Source organism: Trematomus bernacchii, unplaced genomic scaffold (assembly GCF_902827165.1).
Source record: "Trematomus bernacchii unplaced genomic scaffold, fTreBer1.1, whole genome shotgun sequence".
NCBI lineage: Eukaryota > Metazoa > Chordata > Actinopteri > Perciformes > Nototheniidae > Trematomus > Trematomus bernacchii.
In genome coordinates, this window is record NW_022987560.1 from 1,740,903 (window position 1) to 1,768,089 (window position 27,187).

Below are 27,187 nucleotides of genomic sequence, written 5' to 3' on the forward strand. Positions count from 1 at the left end.
GACTGGCGTCAGTGTTTGGGAAGCGGTAGTGATAGGTTGTGTTTTTAAAAAAAAAAATGTTTGTAAGTAGCCGTTGCTAAATATGGCTTTTGTTTTGGAGCAGTTTGTGGCCAGTCCCACTGTGTGTCAGCTAGACCAGTGTAGGAAGGTTGACTTGCGGTTAGTTGCTAACCACTATCACGTTTCTGTCTCCACTGCTCTTTTTCAAAGTGAACTCAAGGCTACTTTGCTAACTGGACTAGTTGAACAGGGGGTTTTGAGTCTGCCTACTTTAGTGGAATCTCCTGGCACGGTGGCCGGGGCTGTAGCAGCAGTATCTCCTAGTGGAGGCCACGTTGGTGTTACTCCTGGTGTTCAGAGTGCTACGGTGCAGGCAAAACTTTTCACCATGCCTCAGTTTGATTAGACTAAATTAGATGCCAGGATAAAAGTACGTATGGCTCGTCTCCAGTGGGAGAAGGAGTGTGAGCGAGATTTTCAGCTCAGGAGGGAGCTGGAAATCAGAAAGTTAGATGCAGACACAGCTTTCAGGATGCGTCAGCTAGAGCTGCAGACAGGTTCAGTGGGATCCTCTTCGGGTACACAACCATTGTCAGATTCTGATGCTCCTTTTGATGTTGGTAACAATATTCCGCTGGTTCCAGTATTTCGTGAGTCTGAAGTTGAGTCATACTTTGTTGTGTTTGAGCGCATTGCTGCTGCTTTGCAATGGCCGAAAGATGTGTGGGCCATACTGTTACAGTGCAAGTTAGTTGGTAAGGCTCAGATGGTTTGCTCTTCTCTTCCTGTTGAAGATTGTATTGTGTACGAAAAAGTTAAATGCGCTATACTCAAAGTGTATGAGCTTGTGCCTGAGGCTTATAGACAGCGTTTTTGTGGCCTAAAGAAAACACCTGGCCAAACTTTTGTAGACTTTGCAATAGAGAAGAAAAAGCTATTCAACGGATGGTGTAAGGCATCAAAGGCTGACGACTTAACTTCAGTTTGTGATCTCATAGTGCTGGAGGAGTTTAAAAACTGTGTCCCAGAACATACTGTTGTTGTTTTAAATGAACGAAAAATAACCTCCTTGCAGCAGGCTGCCACCATGGCGGATGAGCTGGTGTTAATGCACAGTGGTGTTTTGGCTCAGAGCGATTCTCCTCATCGTGTTGGTTTCCGGAAAGCTTGTAACAGGCGTGCCACACATGCTCACTCTGTTTCTCTTCCAGGACCCAAGAAAAAGAGATTGTGTTTCTTTTGTCTTGACCCTGGTCATCTAGTGGCAGAGTGTGAACAAGAACATTTGTTCTTAAAAAAGACGACAATTCTCAAGTAGTGGTTCACACAACAACCCCAGAGCCAGCACTTGAGCCAGGAGAAATTACAGCTACGTTGACGTTACTTTGAATCGCGGGGGTAAGCTAAACCGTTAGCAAGTAGCTATAGCTAGCCAGATATATTAAATAAACACTGTGTCATTCAATCTAAATGTAATGTTTTTTAGCGTTACCTGGTGATTTCAAAGAAAGCTCTCTGGGAAATGTTGACTTACTGTTCGACATAAAGCTAGAAGCTACCTTACAGTACACAGTTGATCCTGAGTCCTGTCAGTTAAAGTGTTTCATAGTTAGCTTAGCTAAGCATCAACCTCGCACTGAAATATATGGATGTTATGTGACAGCAGTGGCGAGCCGTCAGGGCCCTCTAGGCCCTCTGTGAGGGCCTAAGATATTCCAAAAAATAATATTTAAAAACATTAAAAATATATATTTGTTTTAATATTATTTTTGTTATATTTTTCATTAGTTTTACCGAAAAAAAACTTGATTCAATAAAATAACATTTCCAAAGAAATAAATCCTTCGAATCTGCCTGTTCAGTCTCTGTTGAATGTGAAGGGTTACATGAAAGAACCCCGTCTGGCCCTCTCTGCGATTCACAGAGGGCCCGCTATAGTAACTCAACGAGAGAGTAATGTCAAATGACAGTACAATTGACCAATCATATCTTCCCTCTAAATGGGTGGGTTTTATTATCGCGGACTTTATGACAAGTTCCACCCGCTGTGAAACTTTTCTTGTTTCCATAGCAACAACAACTTCCTGTCAACAGCGTGAACTCGCCTTCAAAATAAAAGCATGCCAAATTACACTTAAGACATACAACTGCAACGAAAGTAACAAACACAATGCAATATCATTTTCAATGTCAAAGAACACAAATTGGGTTCACAGGTGTTGTTTTGTGTGGTAGAGGGTCGCTGTCATTGAGGCGTTTTGCACCCTGGGCCGTTGTTTTGATATTCCGCTGAAGTATACGCTGTGACGTAATAACTCTTTTTTTCTTCTTTTTTTCGAGGGAAGGGGTGGGGGTCAGAGGGCCTAGGTTTAAAGCTCACGGCTCGCCACTGTGTGACAGTATATTTCGGAGAAAAAGTCAGCTGAAATGGTGGCATAGTTGCCACTGCTTTACGTGTCGACAGCATGATTGAACGTATTTGCAGCAGTAAATGTGGCTCTTTGGCCACTGACGTTGCCATAACAACACCTGCATTTAAATGTGCAACCTCTTTTTGTGACAGATTTTTGCATGAAATTATAATTCTTCTGAATGATATTCCTATTGACAGCTAGTTTTTATGTGAACATTATGAGATGGACAGCCAGAGAGAATAAATGAAAAACAGTTATGAAATACTATATGACAAAACAAGAATACAGTTTAAAAGGGGAGTGATTTGTAAAATATCCATAAAGAAAAATCTGTTTACAGTTCTGTTTCAAATGGGTGTTGAGAGATGTATCCATAGATCTCTTAATGTTGCTCTCAAAGTGCACCAGATTGATGCTTTTAACTTCAATATTTAAAAAAAATTCTTCCCGGGGGAACATGCCCCCGGGAAAAAAAGATATGTGTGCTTATGCTAACATCATAAGATAAAAGTTGGTTCCGTGTTGTGTGAAGTGAGAACGTGCTAGAGTGAGGGGGGCCCCCAAGCCAAAGCTTGCTTAGGGCCCCCAAAAGTCTAGGGCCGGCCCTGCGAACAACCTTAAACTGCACCTGAAACACAACCACCCCATTCCGCTTTCCCAGCTGGGAGCAAACACGGCAGCTGGAGATGGAGAGCCCCCACCATCCCGACAGTTTACAATCAAAGATGCATTTTTACATTTTTACTGAAGTACAATATCTGAGTACTTCTACTTTTACTCAAGTACAAGATCTGAGTACTTCTACGTTTACTGAAGTAAAATATCTGAGAAATTGTACTTTAACTAAGGGACAAGACCTGAGTACTTCTACTTTAACTAAGGGACAAGACCTGAGTACTTATACTTTCATAAATATAATCAATCAGACTTCAGTTCCACCTGGAGTAAATTCACAAGCTACCCTACAGTATACAAAGTCATTAGCCGCGTTCACACCAAGTACTTTCCTGTACTTAGTTCCGGCACTAAGAGCCCCGGCGCTTTTAACCCCAGGGCACTTAGTACAGATCGTGTTCACACCGGAGTACTTTTCCCTGAGGGAAGATTACGCAAATGAGCCGCTGACGTTACTTCTTCTTCTTCTGCTTTGGCTTTACTGGCAGGCCACAAACCACTTCACGGCGAGTACAGTAGGTGGCGGTATGCACCTTAAAGTTGTTTGCAATCCGCTGCAAAACAAGAGAAGAAGAAGAAAAACTTCCCGCGTATACTGCGACGCCCACCCACTCGCTGTACATTAGGCGTCTGTTGTTTACCTTCCGACCTCAGACATGATGGAGATGGAGTCGACTGAAGTTGTGCTGTTTGTGCTCATGTTATACAGCTTTGTAACTGAGTTAATGCAGCCTGAGCAACTTGCGTACAATAACAAAACAAGCCGAGCACGAGTGGTGGTGGAGAACGCTTTTGGCAGACTGAAGGGCAGGTGGCGGTGCTTGATGAAAAGAAACGACTGCAAGATGGACAAGATCAAAATCCAGGTGGCAGCATGTTGCATATTACATAACCTTTGTGAAAGTAATGAGTACAGGGACGAATGGACTGCCTTACCGGCGACCCAGCTTTATGAGGCATCTGAACAGCGTGTAAATTGTAAACATTTTGACAATAAAGCTGATCTTTTGTACAGTGCTTTTGTTTCTCTTTTATTTTCCAGTCAAGACAGGCAACATTACAATAGTGTACAGTGTGGCAATATAATAACAATAAACTGTGCCAGGTGTGTTGTATGCACAGTAAATAGGCTCAGCAGCAAACCCACCGTTATTTTTTATTATATATCTTCCTGAGACCCACTGCATCCGTCTGCCATAAACACTATGGAAACATACATGTTAGTTTCGGCCCATAGTGGACTCCATTTTGTGTTGTGTAAAATGGGGGGGGGGAGGAATTAAAGGTTTGCAAATCCCCATGTCCTCCTCAGAGGACAATCATAAAAACATTTAGTTTTAGGTCAAATAATATTTAAAATGATATAAATTATCATATTTGTGTATGTGCCCCTGCCATTCCCCCACAAGGTTGCAACATTGATGATAAATAAATGACAAATAAAGCTTTGCCAGTTTATAACCGATGAAACATGATGGTATCAGAATAATCACTTACATGTGATGTATAGGATGCTACGGGCACTAAAGATAAAGTGTCAGGAGAAATAAGCAAGCTACAGGATCTGTTTAACAGTAAATAGAAGTTCACATTTTTTATTTAAATAAAATAGAAGTTGTACATATAAATTAACATTATCAATATAAAATAAAGTGTCAGTTGTATCAAGACTATATAATAACAGTAATAACAATAATATAAAATGAACTGGTGAGCATCTTGTCCTCCGTTTCCTGGGCCTTGGTTAACAGCACCATCTGATCCCCGTGCATCGACTCTTTCACCACGGCACGCCGGTCCTCCAACGCCTGGACGGTGAAATTCGCATCCCGTGTCCGCTTTCCTAAGAGGGGAAAATAAGCAAGATACAAGATCTGTTTAGTCGCCATGTCGTTTTACAACATACTAGGAATGTGTTTTTTGTATTTTCACAAATAGAATTAAGGTTTCACAAATCTGAAACTGTTATAAAGAATGTTTAGACCCTCTGGGATAATCCAGTCCAGATTTGATGAGTCTAGGTATAGTGGTTTTAGATCAGGACCTGGGGCCTCATTTATAAAGGGATATACGCTCAAAAAATGGCGTACGCCAGTTTCTACGCAATGTTTGCGATTTATAAAATACTAACTTGATGGGAAAATGTGCGGTCCTCCACGCAAACTCTAACCCATGCGTACGCACTAAGCACACAAACGGGAGAGACGAGAAACTGCGACACCATTGGCAGAAGGAAGAACGGAGAGAAATATGTGGAAATAATACCATAAATAAAATGTTACCTCTCATTTATCATATATGAAGAATTCATTTTCAAACATTGATTAAAGCCAATCTTAAAATGATTAAACAAACGCCTGTTTGAGACTCCTCAGTGCACACAAAAACATAACTTGGAGAAATAAATAAATACGGATATATTATTTAAAACCACCTCGAATATGTTGTGTTAATGTTTTGAAATGTTTTCTCATAAATGATGCGGTAAGCAGGAGGACAGAATTACGTCTAAACTGACGCCGTTTTGCATTTCTATAGGTTGTAGATACGAGCATGGTTTTATATACTATCACGTTTAATCGTGTTTTATGCCGTTTGCCAAGACTTGATAAGTCGCTCGTAAAACACAGGAGGTATGGAAACTAAGAACACCATATGTCTAGGTATAGTGGTTTTAGATCAGGACCTGGTCTAATGTGGCCAGGATGCGAAAAAGCACTGAAATCTCTCTTTTTTTGTATTTTCACAAATAGAATTAAGGTTACACAAATCTGAAACTGTGTTATAAAGAATGTTTAGCCTCTCTGGGATAATCCAGTCCAAATAAATCGGCTATGCAGCGATTTAAGAGGTTCAAACACGGAGGATTGTTCCTTTTTGAAGAGTGCTTCATGTATGCTTGAACTTTGTTTAATGTTGTTGAGGCAAGTTGAAACAGACGATTAGTGCCATGAGTTAGTGAAGCAAATTACAGAAACACTGCACAGTTATTCACAAGACAAAACGTTTTCATAGCGGCCGAGAATATCTAGCTAGCTAGATGTAGCTAGCTCGGGGCCGGTGTTAGCCTATTCAGCCTAGCATGGCTAGCTTGATCTACTGAGCAAATAAAAGCACATCTGAGACCATTATTGTGCAGATTAAAACCCCAGTGCATGTAGTTGATTTTACCTTCGTCGTGGTCGTCATCGTTGGCCACTGAATCCGCCGTTTGTAGTCCTGCCTGAGTTTCTTTATTTTTAGGCGGTGTGCCGTGGGGCTGTGCACGATTCCCAGGTCGAGTGAAAGCTACTGAACTGGCTTCAGTAGCATTCCCTGGGTCGCGTCCTCGGCGTAGATCTCCAGAAGCGCCGACACCTCCTCATCATTTCTTGATGCTTGCCATAACTGCTTTCAAAAACAAACTACTCTCCGTTTGTAGCGAGGAAAAACAATGGCTGCTCCACACAACATTTTCACAGTTGTACGGGCGTGGTTTGCAATTCGCCCAGCCAATCAGCACTGCGGCACTTTTCACCCACAGGAAAGTACGATCTCTCAGCGGGTACTAAAAATGGGGGTAAAAGTTCCCGAGATTAAGTACGATTTTTGGTGTGAACCATAGACTGTATATATAAATGGACGTAGGGTCCGTGACGTCACCCATAGGATTCTGCAGAGTTGCCGAGAAGCCCTTAGTAGGCGGAGTCGGCCACTAACGGCTCGACAGTGGCGTCAGAGTTCCACTCCCGCCTGCTCCAAATAAGGGCAAAGAGGCGGAGCCGAGACGGGACCTGCTGCCTCCGAGCTGGAAGTAACAGAGCTAGCTCAAGCTACCAAGCTAAGCTAACATGCTCCCCATCTGCACACTGCCGTCGCATTGTACGTTTCTAAGGTAAGCGGACATGAGACTATTCAGCAAAACTATAAATAATAATCTAGGTTGAGTTTTTAGCATAATACTTCAGAATCTTAAAATCCCTTAACGTTTGTATGCAATGTGCTAAATGCAACACTGGAATCAAGCAAATATTAATATGTTTGCATGACATTAGTTATTTATATTTTGCCATCACTTAATTATACGTTTAATACATTTAAGTTAAGCTAAGGTGCATGTGATGGTAGCTAGTTCGTGCTCTTACCTGTGAGGCCTCCTCCAAAACAGCATTATAACCAGACTGTATCATTAAAACTATAAGTACCAGTTCTAGATCCTTGACTTTAGACAAACAATTCAAAAGACAAAATGTATTTAAAGACCAATCTTTATTTGAAGGTGCCTCTTAACCTGAGATATTAGTTATACAGTAATAGTATTGACAATCTAAAAAAACTGAGCAACTCAACGGTTCACTTTTATATTTCTTATTGTCTAAAGCATTTATTATTTTCATTTTTCCCCTCATATTCAGTGTGGATGGATTGAGACAGCGTGGTGTCTGAGAGCTGCAGAGACTTCAGGGAGAAACCTCCGTGTGATGGACGTCCTGTCTGTTGGTTTGGAGAGGACTGAGGGTCTTTCCTCTGTGAGAAGGACCAGGCCTGATGGAGGAGCCCATGCATAGCTGATACCAACTGCACAGGCCTTGTCTGTCACTTTATTTGACTAAATGTGTTTACTTATACATTTAATAGGTTTACACCTTCTGTCCATATGTGCTTTTTATTTAAAACATGTTTGATTAACTTTTGGTTCACATTTCAATAAATTGAATTTGTATTTGCACTCCTTTTGTCCATTATTCTTACTGAAAATGTTAGATTACACATTCACATCCGACTGAAGATTGGCCCCATTTATTTGCGTTGCAGACTCTGCGGTACAAGGTACATGTTGTGAAGCTCATAAAGTGAGGCAAATAGAAATAATCAGCTGATGGAGTGTAGATGTGGAAATAGGTGCATCCGATCAGCTGACTGTGTTTTCACAATAAAAGTAGTTTCTTAGTGAATGTCCTGTACTGGTCTTAACATCTCATAACATCAGCTTTTAATTTTCGTCTTGGATGTTCTTCTTGATCCTCAGAGAAGGAGGAGATGCTGAGTTGTGTCTTTCAGGCATGTCCTTTCCTAACAAAAATTACAGGAAACATAAAACATATTATTGCAGAACAAGTGTGTTATTTATGAAAGAGGTGTGTTTGTGTTTTTAGGGGCTGTAGATATAATTATTTTGTAATTGTAATGTTTTTTTTTTATTTCAACAGTGAGCTACAAAGACAATCAGATTATGAATGAACAGTATGAAATTCATCAACATTGAAATGTATTTTATTATCAAAATAATATTTAACTGTTATCAAAACTTAGTGCAACTGTAGAAGCTTGCTCTGTTGTCTCACTGAAAGAATAACTTTTACCACGTTTTTACAGACAATATTGAGAGATAAATAGCAGTTCTCACTATGCGTTAAATATCTTTGCCTTCAATACATTAAATTAGAAAGCTGACAGTCATATTGCTTGTTAACATCTAAATGTAACCCTTTGCATGGAAAAAACCCTCAACTTCACTGATGTGGAGGTGATCTAGTATTTAGTATTGTTTAATGGAATGTATATCAGTGTATTAAAGTCAATACTTCATTTATTTAAACCAATATCTTTCTTGATTCTTTGTACAGTATGAAAAAAGAGTATTTGTACCTGTGCTGAAGTTCACTGCTGTGAGGAGTCCAGTTCTGTCTCTCACTCTCTGGTCCAGCCTGTCTGCATCACCTGCACACTTTAAACAAACAGATATATATGTGAAGAACCATGTGTACAAACAATATAACTGATTATCTTCTGTTGAACATGTTGGATTGTGTATTGCCCGAGTCAGGGTCCTTTTTATTTTACTGTAACTTTGGAAGTTGTGTTACCAATGCTTACTGTTTATTTGATAACAATTTGGTAATGCAATTAATAAAAACAACAACGTTTGGGTTAGTTCTTCAGATGACTGTGATGTTAACGTGTAAGCTCAATAATGAACTCCAGCTCAACCAACCATATTGTAATATCTAAGTAATCATCTTGAAATATGACATTAATAATTGTAATATACACACATCTTATTGTGAGGTTGATTTCACATACACTACTTCGACGTTAGCTTGTCTACATACTCGAGCATAGCCAATTTAAATTAACCTTAGCATGCATACAGTTCCTACCTACATAATAAAATATCTCTCTAAGTTACAAGGATGACCTTATTTTATCAACCTCAAACAGAAGCCTTTTGTTCTCCAGTATTATCCCACTTAACGCTTAAAGGGCCCATGTCATGGCCATTTCCACTGATCATAATTACATTGTTGAGGTATACTAAAATAGATTTATACTGTGCAATTTTCCAAACTCACATTGGTTTCGCATACAGCATCTCTGTCAAGCATGTGTATTCAGCAGTATTCACTCTCTCCACTAAACGACTCGTTGGAGCTCTTGCCCCCCCCTCCCTGTGAGCCTAGTGTGCTCCGATTGGTCAGCTTGGCCACTCTGTTCTGATTAGTCAACCACCAGAGAGGCTCCGCCCATGTCTAACAGTGCTTTCCCCGGCTGCTCTCAGCGGAACATCAGTCTTATCATGGCGTCAGTACAGCCGTATATTTTATACGCTAACTAACCAAACTGTACCTACAACTGTTGTTATAGAAGAGTGTGACGGCCCCAGGGCCTTTGTCTTACGATGGGGTGGAGCTGAAGAGGCTAATCAGCGTGATCACGGACACCTGGCCGGAGCCGAGGTGCTAGCCAGCTGCCCGGAGTCACACGGGCCCCTCTCTCTCTCTCCAAAGCGGCTCAGCGATCCTCTCCCCTCGACCACATATCTCTGCATTTACCACAATAAATGTGCCGTGGTTTTGTAAATTCGTGTATGTCTCCTTGTCTTTCCGTTGTGGCCTACGAGCCGGTCATAACAAAGAGTAAGTTATTTTTACCTGTTATAACCTACTACTGTTTGATGAGAAATCAAATCATGGTTTGCTATATATGAATGATATGTTATAGGAGCAAATAATTCAGGGAAGAAAGGATAGGCCTACTAAGTATTTCCATTAAACTTTATTTTTAGAAATGTACAAAATGAACGTAAATATTATACACGGTATATCGTCAATTACTCCCCGTTGTTGGCATCTTGCCTATCGCAGCCGGGGCTTTTTAGGCCTCAGTGTGGTAGTCCGGTCCCAGTCATGTATTGTCCGGCAGGATCTGGCTGGACGAAGTCAAATGCAAATCACAAAATATTAGAGAAACTTAGTTGTTTTAGATTCGTTAGTAGTAGTTGTGGTAGGAGTGTGGATCTATCTAATCAATCTAATGAACAGCTTGCCAGCTAATATGCTAACCTAGCTTTGTTTACCTTGGTAGCTAACGTTAGCTCGGAGGAACGGCAACTATAATGTAGAGTAATAAAACTACTATGAACAAAAGCTAGTGGTTCATATTAGGCTAGCAATAACGTGTTTATAATTGCAATCTTAGACGGGTAGTCTGCTACGTTCGGTCATACATTGTAACGGTCATGAATACATTGTTTTTGCGCTAGCATGTATAGCTAGCCTCGTTAGCTATACATGCAGTATGTACATGTACTGTCACAATGCACGGCAAATCACCCGGAGTATACTGTATGAGCTGGGCTTGTTTAGTGTAATAAAACCACTATGAACAAAAGCTAGTTATTCATATTAGGCTAGCAAGAACGTGTTTTCCAGAGCAAACCCATGTAGCTCCGTTGGTTAGCTCGGTAGCATACACCCTATGCCAGCTATAATGTAATTACGTTTCGCGACTGACCGTACGGCAAATCACCCGGAGTATACTGTCTATGAGTATTTCGTGTGTGAATGCAGACATTCTCCTTCTATGAGATACATGTACTGTATGCAAGGCCATCTGCTGATATTAGAGTTGATATATGGAAACGTTAGCACAGTTAGCACTGTGTCAATAGCTTAGCAGTCCGACACAGTTTATACATTTAAACAGTCTTGTTTGATAAATACACAAATAACAATGCAAACTTACAGGTTGTGTACCCGAATCTTCCCCTGCTCCAAATGGTCCAAACAAGCTGTGCATATCCGGCCTCAAACTGGGCAATGTTTTGGAAGCTTTCGTCTGTGAAATGCCGGTTCTTCGAACCTCTGAAGGAACAGTGTTAAAAAGACATTTCAACCACTGACTTCGTCGTGGTTCTTCCGTCGGTAGGACAAACAGCTCAGATTTCTCCTCACATTTCAGGAAACAGGTCCTTGGCAGTGGCATGACTGGATCGATTGTGAACTGAACCAGAGCTTCCAACAGTAAATGTTAGGCTGGCAGAGGGTGCGGCCAGCGCCGCTGGGTGTGGCCATAGCTCTTCGGGATTGGTCCATTTCGTTCCGGGTATCGCATGACATCAGGCCGTACCCGGAACTAAATGGAAGACTCAAATGGGCAGTGACGTATCTCCAACGAGGCGTTTTGGGGAGGTATTTTCTGTGTTAGAGTTTTACTCGCTACAGGGTGTACTTTGAGGGTTTTGACTCTGCACACCGTTTACATGCATACAAACCTTCATAACACACAAGGGGACGGGTAATAACCGGAAAAGCATGACATGGGAGCTTTAACACTTGTCTATTTCGTTTTAACCTTTATATATACGGTCTATGGTTTTAAGTTAACTTGGAGGCTACGATTAGCATCGTTAGCACCGATGTAGCTACCACTCGCTTACACGCTAACCCAAGCCTTAACATTCATTACGTAGCTGATTAAAATCATAAACACATAAGTACTCGAATTTCACTTACCGCAAAACGGCATTCATGCACCGTCTGTTTTAACCGCAGAGCGAGTCACAATAGTCCGATATATAAGCATGAAGAACAAACAAACACGGCCGGGGTCAAATTGTGTTCCCTGGATGAACTGAGCAGGCAGAGTCCCTGTAGCTTCACGGAGACGGAGCAGCTAGCAGAGAGACAAAAAGCTAACAGCAGCAGTCACTTGACAGAGCTGTCACTCAATGTGACCACGCCCTAATTTATGCAAAAACTTTAAGACCTAATATAAATAAAAGGGTCATGTTAGAAAACAATTCACTCACAGATTCATAATCATGAAGGTGGAATCTAACTATATACATAATAAAATGTATTGCAGCCAGGGCTAGAAACGTTTTTTTTCTGCTGTGAAATTGGGCATTTTAACATGGGGGTCTATGGAAATTGCTCCTTTCTGCAGTCATCGCCTATCGGCCAATATATGAACTGCAGTTTGTGGCACTTCCGTATTGGCGTCCCGGCTCTTCCCCAGAGTTTGCCGCTTGGTGTGAACGCGACATAAGGGGTACTAACGGAACTAAACGCGAAAAGTATGGTGAAAAGTACTCCGGTGTGAACGCGGCTATTAAAACTAGCTGCACCTTTACCAGCTTTGATAACACTTCCATGATCAATCATTATATCAAAACCTATATAGTGGAAAACAAATGTATGATCACAAACAAAAACATGTTTCCAATATTTAAAATCCGCCATACCAGTCCCATATTTATATATATATTATTATTACTGTTGTAATTCATATTTTATTTAATACCGTTTTCCACCACAGGGAGGCAGTGAATTTATTTTTTAAAGAAAAACTAAACTCCCATGATGCCTTGCGGCGGTCCGTTTCTAGCTTCCGGTCCTCAGAAGCTAGAGATTGCTAACAGACGTTGACGCAGATTTTATACCGAATGTAATGTGTTTAAGAGACTTTTAAAACACATACAACGAGTTAGTTTATCCTTGGAGGGTGATTTATCCGTTAAACCGTGTTTTTGTTGCCTCCCGTTCTTTGTTCGTAGCTTTTTATACCACGTTGCTGATCGGTAAACATAAGTAAAGGGAAATTAGTGTGTTTAACGGCAGTGTTGTATCAAGGAGAAGAAAGACTGAAGAACCAGGACGAAGACGAGAGAGAGAGAGGTAACATCCATCCGTGTGTGTCTAGTTTTAATGACTTTGTGTACTGCAGGGTAGCTTGTGAATTTACTCCAGGTGGAACTAAAGTCTGATTTAAGAGTTGATTATATTTCACATCATTGATCCAAATCTGTGAAGTAACTAAAGGTTTGCAATACATAGTGGAGTAAAAGTACACTATTTACCTCTGAATTGTAGTGGAGTAAAAGTAGCATTAAAAGGAAATAGTGTTGACAGACCTGCTGTTCAAGTGGCCGTGACAGACCTCACTTTTACCTCACCTACCTACCTATTAAGCTTACCATTGATAACAAATGCTAAATTGGCTATAATTTGGTTTGATGGAAAGGATGTATGTCTCAATAATGTCTTACCAGACATGTGAAACTAGACAGAACATCCTGAACTCTTGACCTATGCACATTATGAATTTTAGAAGGTGCAAGCAAAGCATAAAAGTTCCAACCACAATTCTAGGAAGGCGTTGTGGTTTTTGACACCTTGACAACGGTTACAACGATTGAGGACAACAATGCACACGGGATGAGAGTGAACTGTGTACAGACTTGATGATTTTAGGTCCAACATCCAGGAGCAAAACATCTTAGAGACAATAGAGACACTTTTGTTACGTTTGTTTCTGTTAATAAATTAAATGTGCACATTTTAAATTGAAGTTAAAATAAATCTTAATTCTAAACATGACATTGAAAATGTGTTTTGCTTTCATAAAAATGTTCATAGGCCTATTCCCTTTTCTTAAAATTGCATATCATTACTATAGTCTTCATTTGTTTAATTTTAACCAAGATTAAGTAAGAATTTAACCTAGGTGACCTCCTTCTCACTCAAAGATAGAAAAGGGGAAACCACCTGAGGCCTGTACGACGAAGCCGGATTTTCGCTTAGCTAGCTAACTTCAGGGAAAACTCGGGGTTTCCGGTCCTACGACGCTGGTTCTCTTTTTAGCGGGCTAGATCTCCATGGTAACTTATGCTGAGCGGCTAGCCTGGTCCGGAGCTGGTTAGGTTGCAGGCTAAGAGATAAACTCAGTGAAAGCACCGCCTGCTGACCAATCAGAGCTCCGTGTGCGGAGTTTAAAGCGATCAAGTCATATTACAGGAGAAAGGAAATACAGAAAAACTGCCGTTGCAGGAAAGACGGCCGGCAAAAATCACCAACTGTGTGAACGTGAAAATTAATAGAATATCCCCTCCCATCTTCAGAGCAATCTGACTATTATAACATTAGTGTTAAGAAAGCTTACTTAAATATCTGCCATAACACAAGTAACCGGATTAAAGTAACATTATGTACAGTCCGCTGCACTGTGAGTGCAGACGTCGATGTGTCCCATTATCATTCATATATCACATCATAATGTATCATATATTTCCTTATCTGAGTCAGCTTCTTGAGCCGTATCTGGCCATGCAACACTCACAGTGTCACATACTGTATGCACAGACCCGGCGTCATGGGCGGGCCCCATGGGGCTGGGCCCGCCCATCCAGGATTTGGGCCCGCTGTTTTAATCAGGGCTGAATACAACATTTTAATTGTTTTATTATTATGTTTGTTGTTGTTATTTGTAGAGCTTTGTCCTAATATTTATTTTTGTATTAAACTATGTTGAAAGATTAGTTTAATATCATTTTTTTATTTTGCTAGGAAATTCTGAATGAAAGGCTGCGCGTGAGACTGTTTTTTCGCTGGGTTGAGTCGTGTGTGGGTTTTTGAGTGAGATGCGGCACAGCAGCCTGTCAGTTTACTCTTGCTAGGTTAGTTTGGCTATTATCATTTATATTTATCTGCAACAATGGATATCAGGAAGTGGTTCACGAACAAAAAGAGCTCACCAAAGCAATATGGCAACTCAGCGCCAGATGCAGGCACATTAGAAGAAATCAGTTACGTTACCAACGAGCTAGCAAGCCAGCCAGGGACAAGGGAGGCTGGCAATCAATTATATTTTGAAGTCGCTCTATTTGATAAGTCGCTCGTAAAACACAGGAGGTATGGAAACTAAGAACACCATATGTGGTAAATTGTACAGCTAATATAACACAACACATTAGTTGTATTTCCTTTAACTGGTGGATTATGGATATATAGTTGCTGATCGATAGCTGGAACACAAACCACCAAATACAACAAAATAATTCAGATCCAGTCGTCATGACTCCACTCCGGAGGGATTCCCCGATCATTTCTTACAGTTTCTCATCAAGGGGGTGTCTCCTGTCCCCGGCACAAACACACTGCCTGAGGAAGGTTATGTGTATTTTCTTTGTCATTAACTTTTTTCGGACCACTTATTTATTTATTTTGGTGACGATCCGACCTCCATGCTGCTACTCTGGTTCAAACTGCATCCACCAAACAATGTGATTTATCTCGACCTCCCCAAAATAACCAAAATCTGACACGGTGTGAGATGTCTTTTTTAGCTGTTCGGTCGTAATTTCCTGCGATCTTCTTCATGCAGTCAGTCACAATGAATGAATGAATGGGCGTTTCTTTATGGGCTCAGAACAGTCTCATAATACACACATGCACACAGAAGGATTCACACTTGTATTTCATGATCCGCAAAAGGATTCACACTTGTATTAACGGGTTCAAACTTGTGTTTTTCAATGCACACACAAATGTGTTCTGTTTCATATACATGTAAATAAAATCCAAATACAGAAAAAGGTTTTACATATGTATTTTTGATCCTCACATATTTATTTTCCGTTTAAATCCCCTGCACCTACAAACACAACCCGCTTTCTGTGCATGGATTGCTGTGCATTCGTGTGTGGGTTTTTTGAGACTCCCCTGACGGTGACGAGATTCGTACTTGTAATTTTTTCTATCTATAGCCAATCAGATGTCTCCTTCATTCTAAGCCAATCACATGAGCGCGTCCCCACGAGGTTATGATTTATTGCGTTCATGACACTTCATATACGCATTTTGTGCTGTGGAGCAGGGTTTCCGCTGACAGAATTTATTTTACCGGACAAATTTGGAACTTAACGGTCATGTTTCAATAAGAAGAAGAAGAAGAAGAAGAAGAATTGTGTAGCAAAGTTTCCGTTAGCAGGTAATTACCGGACTATGACCGGATATGGCTAATAACACGGGAGTAAGGATCATCTCTTTTCCTCTCTCCCTCCCTCTCTCCTGACAGCCCGTCAGTTTCTCATGCAGCTCGCTAAAACTTCACTCGCGTTTATGTCCATATGGATCAGATCCAGCTCTCCTGATCGGCCTTTATAGAGAGCACCGATCAAACTATTAAGAGTGAATATCGGCCGATAATGACCGGCGGGGCTCCCCCCGTTGACAGTTCACTGTCTAGCACTGGCTTCGTAGTGCACTGATCGATTAGGCTAAGCTAACCTGTAGCTGCTCCCTCCACACTCACAACAACTTCATACAGACATAAATAAAGCAGCTGTATTCGCCATACAGGAAACACACATTTAAAACGGTTTTGCCTGCCGTTTTTGTGTACACAAGCATTCATTAATGGTTCGGAAAGTGGCACTGTACCTTAATAATATAAAGGCTTGTATTTGCGTGCATTTCCTGCTCGGAAAGTGGCAATGTACTGAGAGTGGAGGTGTCCTGAGATTAGCGCCTGCAGGCAGGCTCCATGGACCTGTCAGCTCCGGACAGCGCAAAATGCGTACATGAAGCGCTACGTCATGAACGCAAGAAATCTACCCTCGTGGGGGCGCGCTCATGTGATTGGCTTAGAATTGAGGAGACATCTGATTGGCTATAGATAGAAAAAATTACAAGTACGAATCTGGTCACCGTCAAGGGAGTCTCAAAAAACCCACACACGAATGCACAGCGATCCATGCGCAGAAAGCGGTTTGTGTTTGTAGGTGCAGAGGATTTAAACGGAAAACAAATATGTGAGGATCAAAAATACATATGTAAAACTTTTTTCTGTATTTGGATTTTATTTACATGTATATGAAACGGAACACATTTGTGTGTGCATTGAAAAACACAAGTGTGGATCCTTTTGCCGATCATGAAATACAAGTGTGAATCCTTCTGTGTGCATGTGTGTATTATGAGACTGTTCTGAGCCCATATTTCTTTGACTATTTATAGGCAAATATGGGCGTTACGTGAAGCCTGCAAAAGCTGCGCCGCATTTCGAGTCGATTGTGATTTATAAAGGGAAACAGGCGTAGGAAGTGCCGGTAGGCAATGTTTTGTGAATCGGAAAATGTCTGTACCTATTTTTTTGCTTTGTACTACGTAAGCAACCTTCTCACGTCAATCCTACGCAAGGCGTTATAAATTAGTCCCCTGGACACTCCAATGTGCAGCAGTGTAGCAGCAAAATGAATAATATAGAGACAAGTAGGAGCCAACGTATGACTTACTCGAGGGGAATTTTAAGTTAAATGGAATTGGTTGCGAAACCTAATTCTACATATCCGGTGTTGGAATATTTTGGATTTAAGCCAAATGAACGAGGCAAACCTACGGACTTGAATGAGCCGCCGGGATGTCGCATTTCTTTTAAAAAGGTATAGCAACAAAAGCTAGCGATACGACCAACCTTAAACTGCACCTGAAACACAACCACCCCATTCCGTTTTCCCAGCTGGGAGCAAACACGGCACCTGGAGATGGAGAGCCCCCACCTTCCCGACAGTTTACAATCAAAGATGCATTTTTACATTTTTACTGAAGTACAATATCTGAATACTTCTACTTTTACTCAAGTACAAGATCTGAGTACTTCTACGTTTACTGAAGTAAAATATCTGAGAAATTGTACTTTAACTAAGGGACGAGACCTGAGTACTTCTACTTCCATAAATATAATCAATCAGACTTCAGTTCCACCTGGAGTAAATTCACAAGCTACCCTACAGTATACAAAGTCATTAAAACTAGCTGCACCTTTACCAGCTTTGAGAACACTTTAATGATCAATCATTATATCAAAACCTATATAATGGAAAACAAATGTATGATCACAAACAAAAACATGTTTCCAACGTTTAAAATCTGCCATACCAGTCCCATATTTATATATATATATATTATTATTGTTGTAATTCATATTTTATTTAATACCGTTTTCCACCACAGGGAGGCAGTGAATTTATTTTTTAAAGAAAAACTAAACTCCCATGATGCATTGCGGCGGTGCGTTTCTAGCTTCCGGTCCTCAGAAGCTAGAGATTGCTAACAGACGTTGACGCAGATTTTATACCTAATGTAATGTGTTTAAGAGACTTTTAAAACACATACAAAGACTTAGTTTATCCTTGGAGGGTGATTTATCCGTTAAACCGTGTTTTTGTTGCCTCCCGTTCTTTGTTCGTAGCTTTTTATACCACGTTGCTGATCGGTAAACACAAGTAAAGGGAAATTAGCGTGTTTAACGGCAGTGTTGTATCAAGGAGAAGAAAGACTGAAGAACCAGGACGAAGACGAGAGAGAGAGGTAACATCCATCCGTGTGTGTCTAGTTTTAATGACTTTGTGTACTGCAGGGTAGCTTTTGAATTTACTCCAGGTGGAACTAAAGTCTGATTTAAGAGTTGATTATATTTCACATCATTGATCCAAATCTGTGAAGTAACTAAAGGTTTGCAATACATAGTGGAGTAAAAGTACACTATTTACCTCTGAATTGTAGTGGAGTAAAAGTAGCATTAAATGGAAATAGTGTTGACAGACCTGCTGTTCAAGTGGCCGTGACAGACCTCACTTTTACCTCACCTACCTACCTATTAAGCTTACCATTGATAACAAATGCTAAATTGGCTATAATTTGGTTTGATGGAAAGGATGTATGTCTCAATAATGTCTTACCAGACATGTGAAACTAGACAGAACATCCTGAACTCTTGACCTATGCACATTATGAATTTTAGAAGGTGCAAGCAAAGCATAAAAGTTCCAACCACAATTCTAGGAAGGCGTTGTGGTTTTTGACACCTTGACAACGGTTACAACGATTGAGGAGAACAATGCACACAGGATGAGAGCGAACTGTGTACAGACTTGATGATTTTAGGTCCAACATCCAGGAGCAAAACATCTTAGAGACAATAGAGACACTTTTGTTACGTTTGTTTCTGTTAATAAATTAAATGTGCACATTTTAAATTTAAGTTAAAATAAATCTTAATTCTAAACATGACATTGAAAATGTGTTTTGCTTTCATAAAAATGTTCATATTCCCTTTTCTTAAAATTGAATATCATTACTATAGTCTTCATTTGTTTAATTTTAACCAAGATTAAGTAAGAATTGAACCTATGTGACCTCCTTCTCACTCAAAGATAGAAAAGGGGAAACCACCTGTACGACGAAGCCGGATTTTCGCTTAGCGGGCTAACTTCAGGGAAAACTCGGGGTTTCCGGTCCTACGACGCTGGTTCTCTTTTTAGCGGGCTAGATCTCCATGGTAACTTATGCTGAGCGGCTAGCCTGGTCCGCAGCTGGTTAGGTTGCCGGCTAAGAGATAAACTCAGTGAAAGCACCGCCTGCTGACCAATCAAAGCTCAGTGTGCGGAGTTTAAAGCGATCAAGTCATATTACAGGAGAAAGGAAATACAGAAAAACTGCCGTTGCAGGAAAGACGGCCGGCAAAAATCACAGACTGTGTGAACGTGAAAATTAATAGAATATCACCTCCCATCTTCAGAGCAATCTGACTATTATAACATTAGTGTTAAGAAAGCTTACTTAAATATCTGCCATAACACAAGTAACCGGATTAAAGTAACATTATGTACAGTCCGCGGCACTGTGAGTGCAGACGTTGATGTGTCCCATTATCACATCATATCATAATGTATCATATATCTCCTTATTTGAGTCGGCTTCTTGAGCCGTATCTGGCCGTGCAACACTCAGTAGGGCTGTGCAATTAATCCTATTTTAATCGCAATTACGATTTTTGCCTGCCACAATTACGAAAACAACATAATCGAAAAAAACAATTATTTTGCTTTGCTAGGTTGTGACAGTGCACTGCAACATATTTGATCTAATTTAATGTTGGTCTCATTTATTTGTATTTATCATATTTATATATGTTTAGTAGCTTGGGGAAGTGCGCTCCAAAATATTTGTTGATCTTGTTTATTGGTATTTATTTTGATATTATTTATTTAAATGTATCATTTATTTTTGTATTGGTTTTTCAGTTGAATTATACGTTCAGGGTAATCAACAGTTAAACAGATACTGTTCAAATTATTATTTGTATTTGTTTTAAAGTTCAATAAATGGATTTTTTCAAAGTCAATGAATAATCCTATTTAATAATCGTGATATCAATTATTGACCCAAATAATCGTGATTACGATTTTTGCCATAATCGCACAGCCCTAACACTCAGTGTCACATACTGTATGCAGAAGTATTATTTTAAGCAACACGTTGACGAAACACTCGAGTCAAATGTAATTAAAGTCAGATCCACTCGTGTCTTAGACGGGGCAGTGATATCATAAACCTGTTAATGTACGCATTCAAACACTTTTTCTTTTACCAGCTGTATTCACCTTGCAGGTGCAGCTATGTGGCTTTTTTCCTGGATAAAACCTGTGTGACCTCCTTCTCACTCAAAGATAGAAAAGGGGAAACCACCTGAGGCCTGTACGACGAAGCCGGATTTTCGCTTAGCTAGCTAACTTCAGGGTAAACTCTGGGTTTCCGGTCCTACGACGCTGGTTCTCTTCTTAGCGGGTTAGATCTCCATGGTAACTTATGCTGAGCGGCTAGCCTGGTCCGGAGCAGGTTAGGTTGCCGGCTAAGAGATCAACTCAGTGAAAGCACCGCCTGCTGACCAATCAGAGCTCAGTGTGCAGAGTTTAAAGCGATCAAGTCATATTACAGGAGAAAGGAAATACAGAAAAACTGCCGTTGCAGGAAAGACGGCCGGCAAAAATCACCGACTGTGTGAACGTGAAAATTAATAGAATATCCCCTCCCATCTTCAGAGCAATCTGACTATTATAACATTAGTGTTAAGAAAGCTTACTTAAATATCTGCCATAACACAAGTAACCGGATTAAAGTAACATTATGTACAGTCCGCGGCACTGTGAGTGCAGACGTTGATGTGTCCCATTATCATTCATATATCACATCATAATGTATCATATATTTCCTTATCTGAGTCAGCTTCTTGAGCCGTATCTGGCCGTGCAACACTCACAGTGTCACATACTGTATGCACAGACCCGGCGTCATGGGCGGGCCCCATGGGGCTGGTCCCGCCCATCCAGGATTTGGGCCCGCTGTTTTAATCAGGGCTGAATACAACATTTTAATTGTTTTATTATTATCTTTGTTGTTGTTATTTGTAGAGCTTTGTCCTCATATTTATTTTTGTATTAAACTATGTTGAAAGATTAGTTTAATATCATTTTTTTTATTTTGCTAGGAAATTCTGAATTAAATTCTGAATGAAAGGCTGGATGAAAAGGGGGAGCTTGGGGGGACTTTATTGAGGCTTGATTTTGGGTCTTGTGCTCTGGGCTTGGGCTCTTTTAGGGCTCTTTGGGGTTCACTTGGGAACCTGTTGCTTTTGTACTTTGACCTTAGCCGCGTTCACACCGAAGTACTTTTCCCCGTACTTTTCGCGTTTAGTTCCGTTAGTACCCCTTATGTCGCGTTCACACCAAAAAGAGCACTTAATAATCGGGAACTTTTACCCCTATTTTTAGTGCCTGCTGAGAGATGGTACTTTCCTGGGGGAAAAAAGCGCCCCAGTTCTGATTGGCTGGGCGAATTGCAAACCACGCCCCGTAAAACTCTGAAATGTTTTGTAGAGCTGCCATTTTATTATCCTCGCATTAGCATTATTAGCATTAACATTCGCCCAGTGCACAAACGCAGAGAGACTAACTTATGGCAACACAAAATAAAACATGGGAGCGGTGGAGATGAGGAGGTGTCGGCGTTCTGGCGATTTACTCGGAAGGCTTCAGTAGAAGCTGCTGGGAGTCCCAGCAGCTTCTACTGAAGCCTTCCCCAACTCCGAGGACTTCCGGCCGGCACTAAGTACGGCAAAGTACTTGGTGTGAACGCGGCTCTTGTAAAACTTTTGTTATTTTTTGGATCTTGTAAATCCTCTATATTTGTTAAAAACCTAATAAAACAGGTTTGTACATTTCGACCCAATTCCTGGTCTCTCTGGTAGTCTCTGAAGGTATCTGCTTGGTCTTAGAGTAAGCTAAGAACACCCTTCCTTGGAAAAGGCTGACAGTAGTTGATGATTTGGACTTGAAATTGTTTAAACCCTGCTAAGGTTAAACTGTAGTTTCATATTGGTTACTGTGGTTGTGGTTTTGATTGATGCTGAAATATGAGCATCCGGAGCTCGAAAAATGGTATTCGGTACATGCCCTACTGTTAGCTGTCCCCCTAAACAGATTACGGTAATCTTGCACTTAGATTCTGGGGGTTTAGTCCTAAAGGTAGGACGGCCGTTTTCCGGAGCCTTTTCGGCATCAGAGCTCGGTATCGGAGACGACCTAGATATTAACGTTGGTTTTATCGAAGTTAGATTCCTTTTCAATAGTAAAGTACAAGTACCTCTAAATAGTACTCAAGTACAGTACTTGAGTAAATGTACTTAGTTACTTCTCGCCTCTGCTATTAACCTAGGAAGTAGCTGTAGATTTGTTTTGTTGTGTCTGTCAGTTGTATTGATTTATCTTGTTTTGTGATTATTTCAGAGACACAGCCGGAGAAGGAGCTCTGAGAGCAGCATGGAGGAGAACAAAAAGACCCCTGGAGCTCAGGTCAGTGTGCACCTCATCACAATATATTCCTAACACTGTTATCCCCAAATGAAAGATCACAACCTGTTTAGAAAATACAATATTAATGCACAATATGGTTGGATATAGATTAGAACGTTGCTGTATTTCTTATTCTTTTAAACATTTATTTATAGATTAAAAGTACTCATTACATTACAGTGTTTCCCCTACCATTGTCTTGGATGGGCGCTGCGCCCCGCCAACGGAGCCCCGCGCCCCCCCTGAAATTCAAGGTGTTTAAAAAATATATATATATAGCACCAAATTGCAACTAATCTATATCTACTCTCACTTTTCAGATTGAACATGTGCTCTTTTATTAAATAAACTAAACACTTTCATTTTAAGTTGTGAGTTTAGTGTTGGTGACCCTAAGAAACACTGATGCATTAATCAATAACAATAATCCACAGCCCCTCTCTCTGCTCAAGAAGATACAAACTTGAAGAAAACAGAATCATATAAGTACATCAGGTTTCATAGAGCCAAAACATTTCAAGTGCTACTCGACTAGCTTTAGATAAGCCAGTCCTTTTATTAGTATATAAGTGCTTTGTTAGTAATTCTATCGCTCGAAGTGGAGTCGAAAGAGATGAGTTTTTAGTCTGCGCCGGAAGATGTGTAAGCTTTCTGCTCTCCTGATGTCAATGGGGAGCTCATTCCACCATTTTGGAGCCAGGATAGCAAACAGATGTACCCCAATCATCCTCTGAAATATCCTTTAATACGTCTTTTACTTTCTGAGTTGTCTTTATGGTTTGCAACCATTATGTTATACAATTGAGTAACCAGTCCTTTGCTGATACAGTTTTGTATAGACAGTATCTCTACTGTGGACGTAGGAGGTTGTTGCAACAAGTTGTTTAAAGGGGACCTATCATGCAAAATGCACTTTTGTACGTCTTTTATACATGAATATGTGTCCCCGGTGTGTCAGGGAACTCACCAAGTGTCAGAAAACACAACCCTCTCTCTTTTCCTCCATACCCAAATCTCTAAAAACGGGGCTGCAACGGATCTGATACAGATTTGAAATATCTCTGACGTCAGAAACGAGGAGCTCCGCCTATATGGGCAACTCTCCACCTATCAGGAGGAGACAGCCACGGCCATTGCCGTTCGAAAGCGCTGGAGACGCTGTAGTACATATGCCAGGCCTGTAGATGGTGCTGTTCTCACAGAATCAGCCCTTGCAAAAACAGGGCTAAAAAAGTGCAAATAGAGCGAAATGAGGCATGGCTAAAATGCATGATCTGTTTGGTATTTTGAAAAAAAAAATTCACAGACATGTTTATATAGGTATGGCCCTAGAATATATTATTCAAATATAGCATGATAGGTCCACTTTAAGTTTGCCAATATAAAACTCCTAACTTGCAGGTACTTAAAAAAGTGTTTCTGTGGCACGTCATACTTTGTTTTCAGCTTGTCAAACGACATTAGGTTGCCGTCCTCATATGAATCCAGTAGCCTTACAATACCCTTACTTAATCATGTTTGGAAGCCCATGTCATTCTTCAGCCCGGGTAAAAATGCCCCAAATAGGTGAGAAACAAGACAACATTGGGGAGTCGCCTATATATTTATGTGCTTCATGCCAGACAAACATTTTATTTTTCACAAAGGGATTAATAGTTTTTTTCCTTAGATTTTTAGAAGGAGCAGAGTATAGAAAGATATCCAGCATCAAACCCTTTGAAGACAACAACTCAACTCGTATCCATGGCAAATCAACTCCTCTTGAAAACCAAAACATTGTAGCCCTCAATTGTGCCGCCCAGTAGTACCACTGAAAATGTGGTAGTTGTAACCCTCCCCTATCGTAAGGTAAATACAACAGAGAGAGTCTAAGTCTCGGCTTCCTGTTATTCCAAATACATTTAGAAAGTAGCTTTCTTATTTTAGAGAAAATGGAGGAGGAGGTGCTAGTGGGATTGATTGAAAAATATATAAACATTTTGGCAATATACTCATCTTAATTATATTAATTATTTCCACTAAGGACAAGGCAATGTTGTCCACCTAGTGGAATCTTCTGACACTTTAGCTAACAAGGGTTCGTAATTAGATGCACTGAGAATGTCTATCTTTGGTGTAATTTTAATACCCAGATAAGCAAAACCGTCTATGGCATTTACAAATGAGAAAGATGATTTTGGATTTCTTCTCTCCTGATCATTGAGAAACATAATAGAGTATTTATCTTTGTTCACCTTAACCTGTTACGCACGGCCCCCCCGGTACCGGGCGGATAAACGCGTCATTTGCAGGAAACAACGTCTAAGGAATCTTAATATTTAATAAACTATGAATGTTTTATATCCATGTAACGGGAAGAAACTCAGCTAACTGATCTTTTTAAAAAAAAAATCAAAAAAAAACTCACAATGCTAACACTCAGCCTCTGAATTAGCCACGAGCGAAAAAATGTAACCTAAAACTGCACCTAAACTCACAATAACTCACTTATTACTTATCCTAGATGCACAGCCAACCACTCGTTTTTGTTCTCCTGGAGACACTGAATCTGGGGGTGCCCACCTCAACACTCAGTGATAAACATTTGCGACGCTATAAACGAAAGCGTACATCATAACATGTGGAGCTAGGTAGCTATAAAAGCTAACATGGCTTACCTTGGTCAAAACTGGTCTTCAATGGCATTAAAACGATAAAAAAACAATGCTGCAGTTAATCCATAGGTTCATCCAATGTGTCTGTGTCCTCTTTGAAATGATTTCTGATAATCCATAAGCAATAAAACTGCTTTTTCGTTTCCAAATGTCAGAGCGAGAGATCGGTCCACTCTGCTGCAAAATTACATGCACGCAGCCCCCACCTTTTCTCTTCACAACGTGTGTGTGTGGGGGACTCCCCCTTCGATTTTATTGGCTCTAACGGTCAGAAAGAGGTGTCAACCATCAAAATCGAGCAAGGGGGGCCAGAGATATGGAAAAAAAAACATTTTCACCCAAATCACCTCAGAGGTGGAGTGGTTTTGGCTAAACCTCTCTAAAAAGGTCAAATGTCCCTTGTTTTGCATCAATCTTGATACGGGGTACTTATTATATGTTGTACTTTAGATTCCTAAAGCTTTTAGTCTACTAACCCATCATCCAAGGGTAGTTTTCACTATAAGTAAAAAATAATATTTGGACGGACACTATAATTTACAGTTTTTTACTATGTAAAATCTGAATTTTCTTTAAAATAAAAAACATCTATATCGATTCTGCCACTTCTACATCCAACTCACAGATGTGACCTTGCTTTGATAAAAGAAATTATTCATATAACCCTTTTAGAAGTTAAGTTGTAGTCATTTGTTTTGGGCATGTCATTTCATCACTGAAACATGAAAAACAGGCTTGGTGCTTAACAGGTTAAAACCAGAGATTTTACCAAATTGATTGATTACTTTTAAGAGGGATTTTGCAAGACCTGATCAAAACACTATGGCATCATCTGCATACAATGCTATATGATGCTCTAGGTGCCCTGTCTTAATACCATAAATCAAAGGGTGTGATTGTATGGCTATTGCCAACGGCGCCATATAATAGCTATCACAAAAAGGAGAGGCGAAATATGAGAGCCTTGTCTCGTGCCGCGAAAGAGTATAAACGGTTGTGAAATACAATTATTGGTTAATACTACTGCGGACGAATCAAAAAATATAATTTTAATCCATTTAAGAAAGTAGTCATCAAGACCAAAGCGCTTAAGCACTTCTAGCAGATAGGGCCATTCGACTCTGTTGCGGCTTTCACACCAGCGCTTTTCCCTTTCTAGCTCCTAGCGAGAGCTTTTCTGGTTCAGCTCCGGTTTCCCTTTTCAGCTCCCGCTCTGTTCACACCGCCCAGAGCTGCCGAGAGATTTTCTCCCACAACAACAACGGGCCGGGGACTGCGTCGGGTCGACGATCGTGTTGCTTTTAATCATACGAAGCCAGATTAAATTAAATAACGACTTCTCCAACCTTATACCTTTCTCCAGAGTGCCGTGGTTCATTGTTTATTAATGTGTTTCAGCGGCATTTACCGACCGAAACAGTGCTGGCTGCTCTTCAACGGGAGTTTATTCTCCCGTTAGCTCACACGGTTCTAAAGTATTCACTGTCTGACTGTCACACAAGCAGCTGATACATATCCCCAGTTCCCCTTAAGTGAATGTGTGTCAGTCTGAATTGACGCTGTTTGGCATCACAACGCTGTTATGAAAGTTTCTCTGGTATAACATGGGTGATGTTAGCATAGCAACCGAAGCTAAACTGACTACTTGCTAAGCCGTTTTCTCCAGGCACATTTTACCGGCGTATTTTTCATTATGATTCTACTTGTGATAG

The 27,187-nt window shown here is 40.5% G+C and overlaps 2 protein-coding genes across 3 annotated transcripts in view; one reads left to right on the forward strand and one right to left on the reverse strand.

Moving 5' to 3' along the window:
- LOC117477332 (zinc finger protein 208-like) overlaps positions 1 to 27,187 on the reverse strand; it is a 416,861-nt gene that overhangs the window by 300,527 nt on the left and 89,147 nt on the right.
- LOC117477342 (zinc finger protein 239-like) overlaps positions 18,230 to 27,187 on the forward strand; it is a 42,494-nt gene continuing 33,536 nt past the window's right edge. For both annotated transcript variants that reach the window (XM_034124026.1, XM_034124025.1), the window contains exons 1-2: positions 18,230 to 18,499; positions 22,756 to 22,821. In XM_034124026.1, the coding sequence (XP_033979917.1) occupies positions 22,789 to 22,821 (33 nt within the window). In that variant the 5' untranslated portion in view covers positions 18,230 to 18,499; positions 22,756 to 22,788. The remainder of the gene's footprint in view (positions 18,500 to 22,755; positions 22,822 to 27,187) is intronic.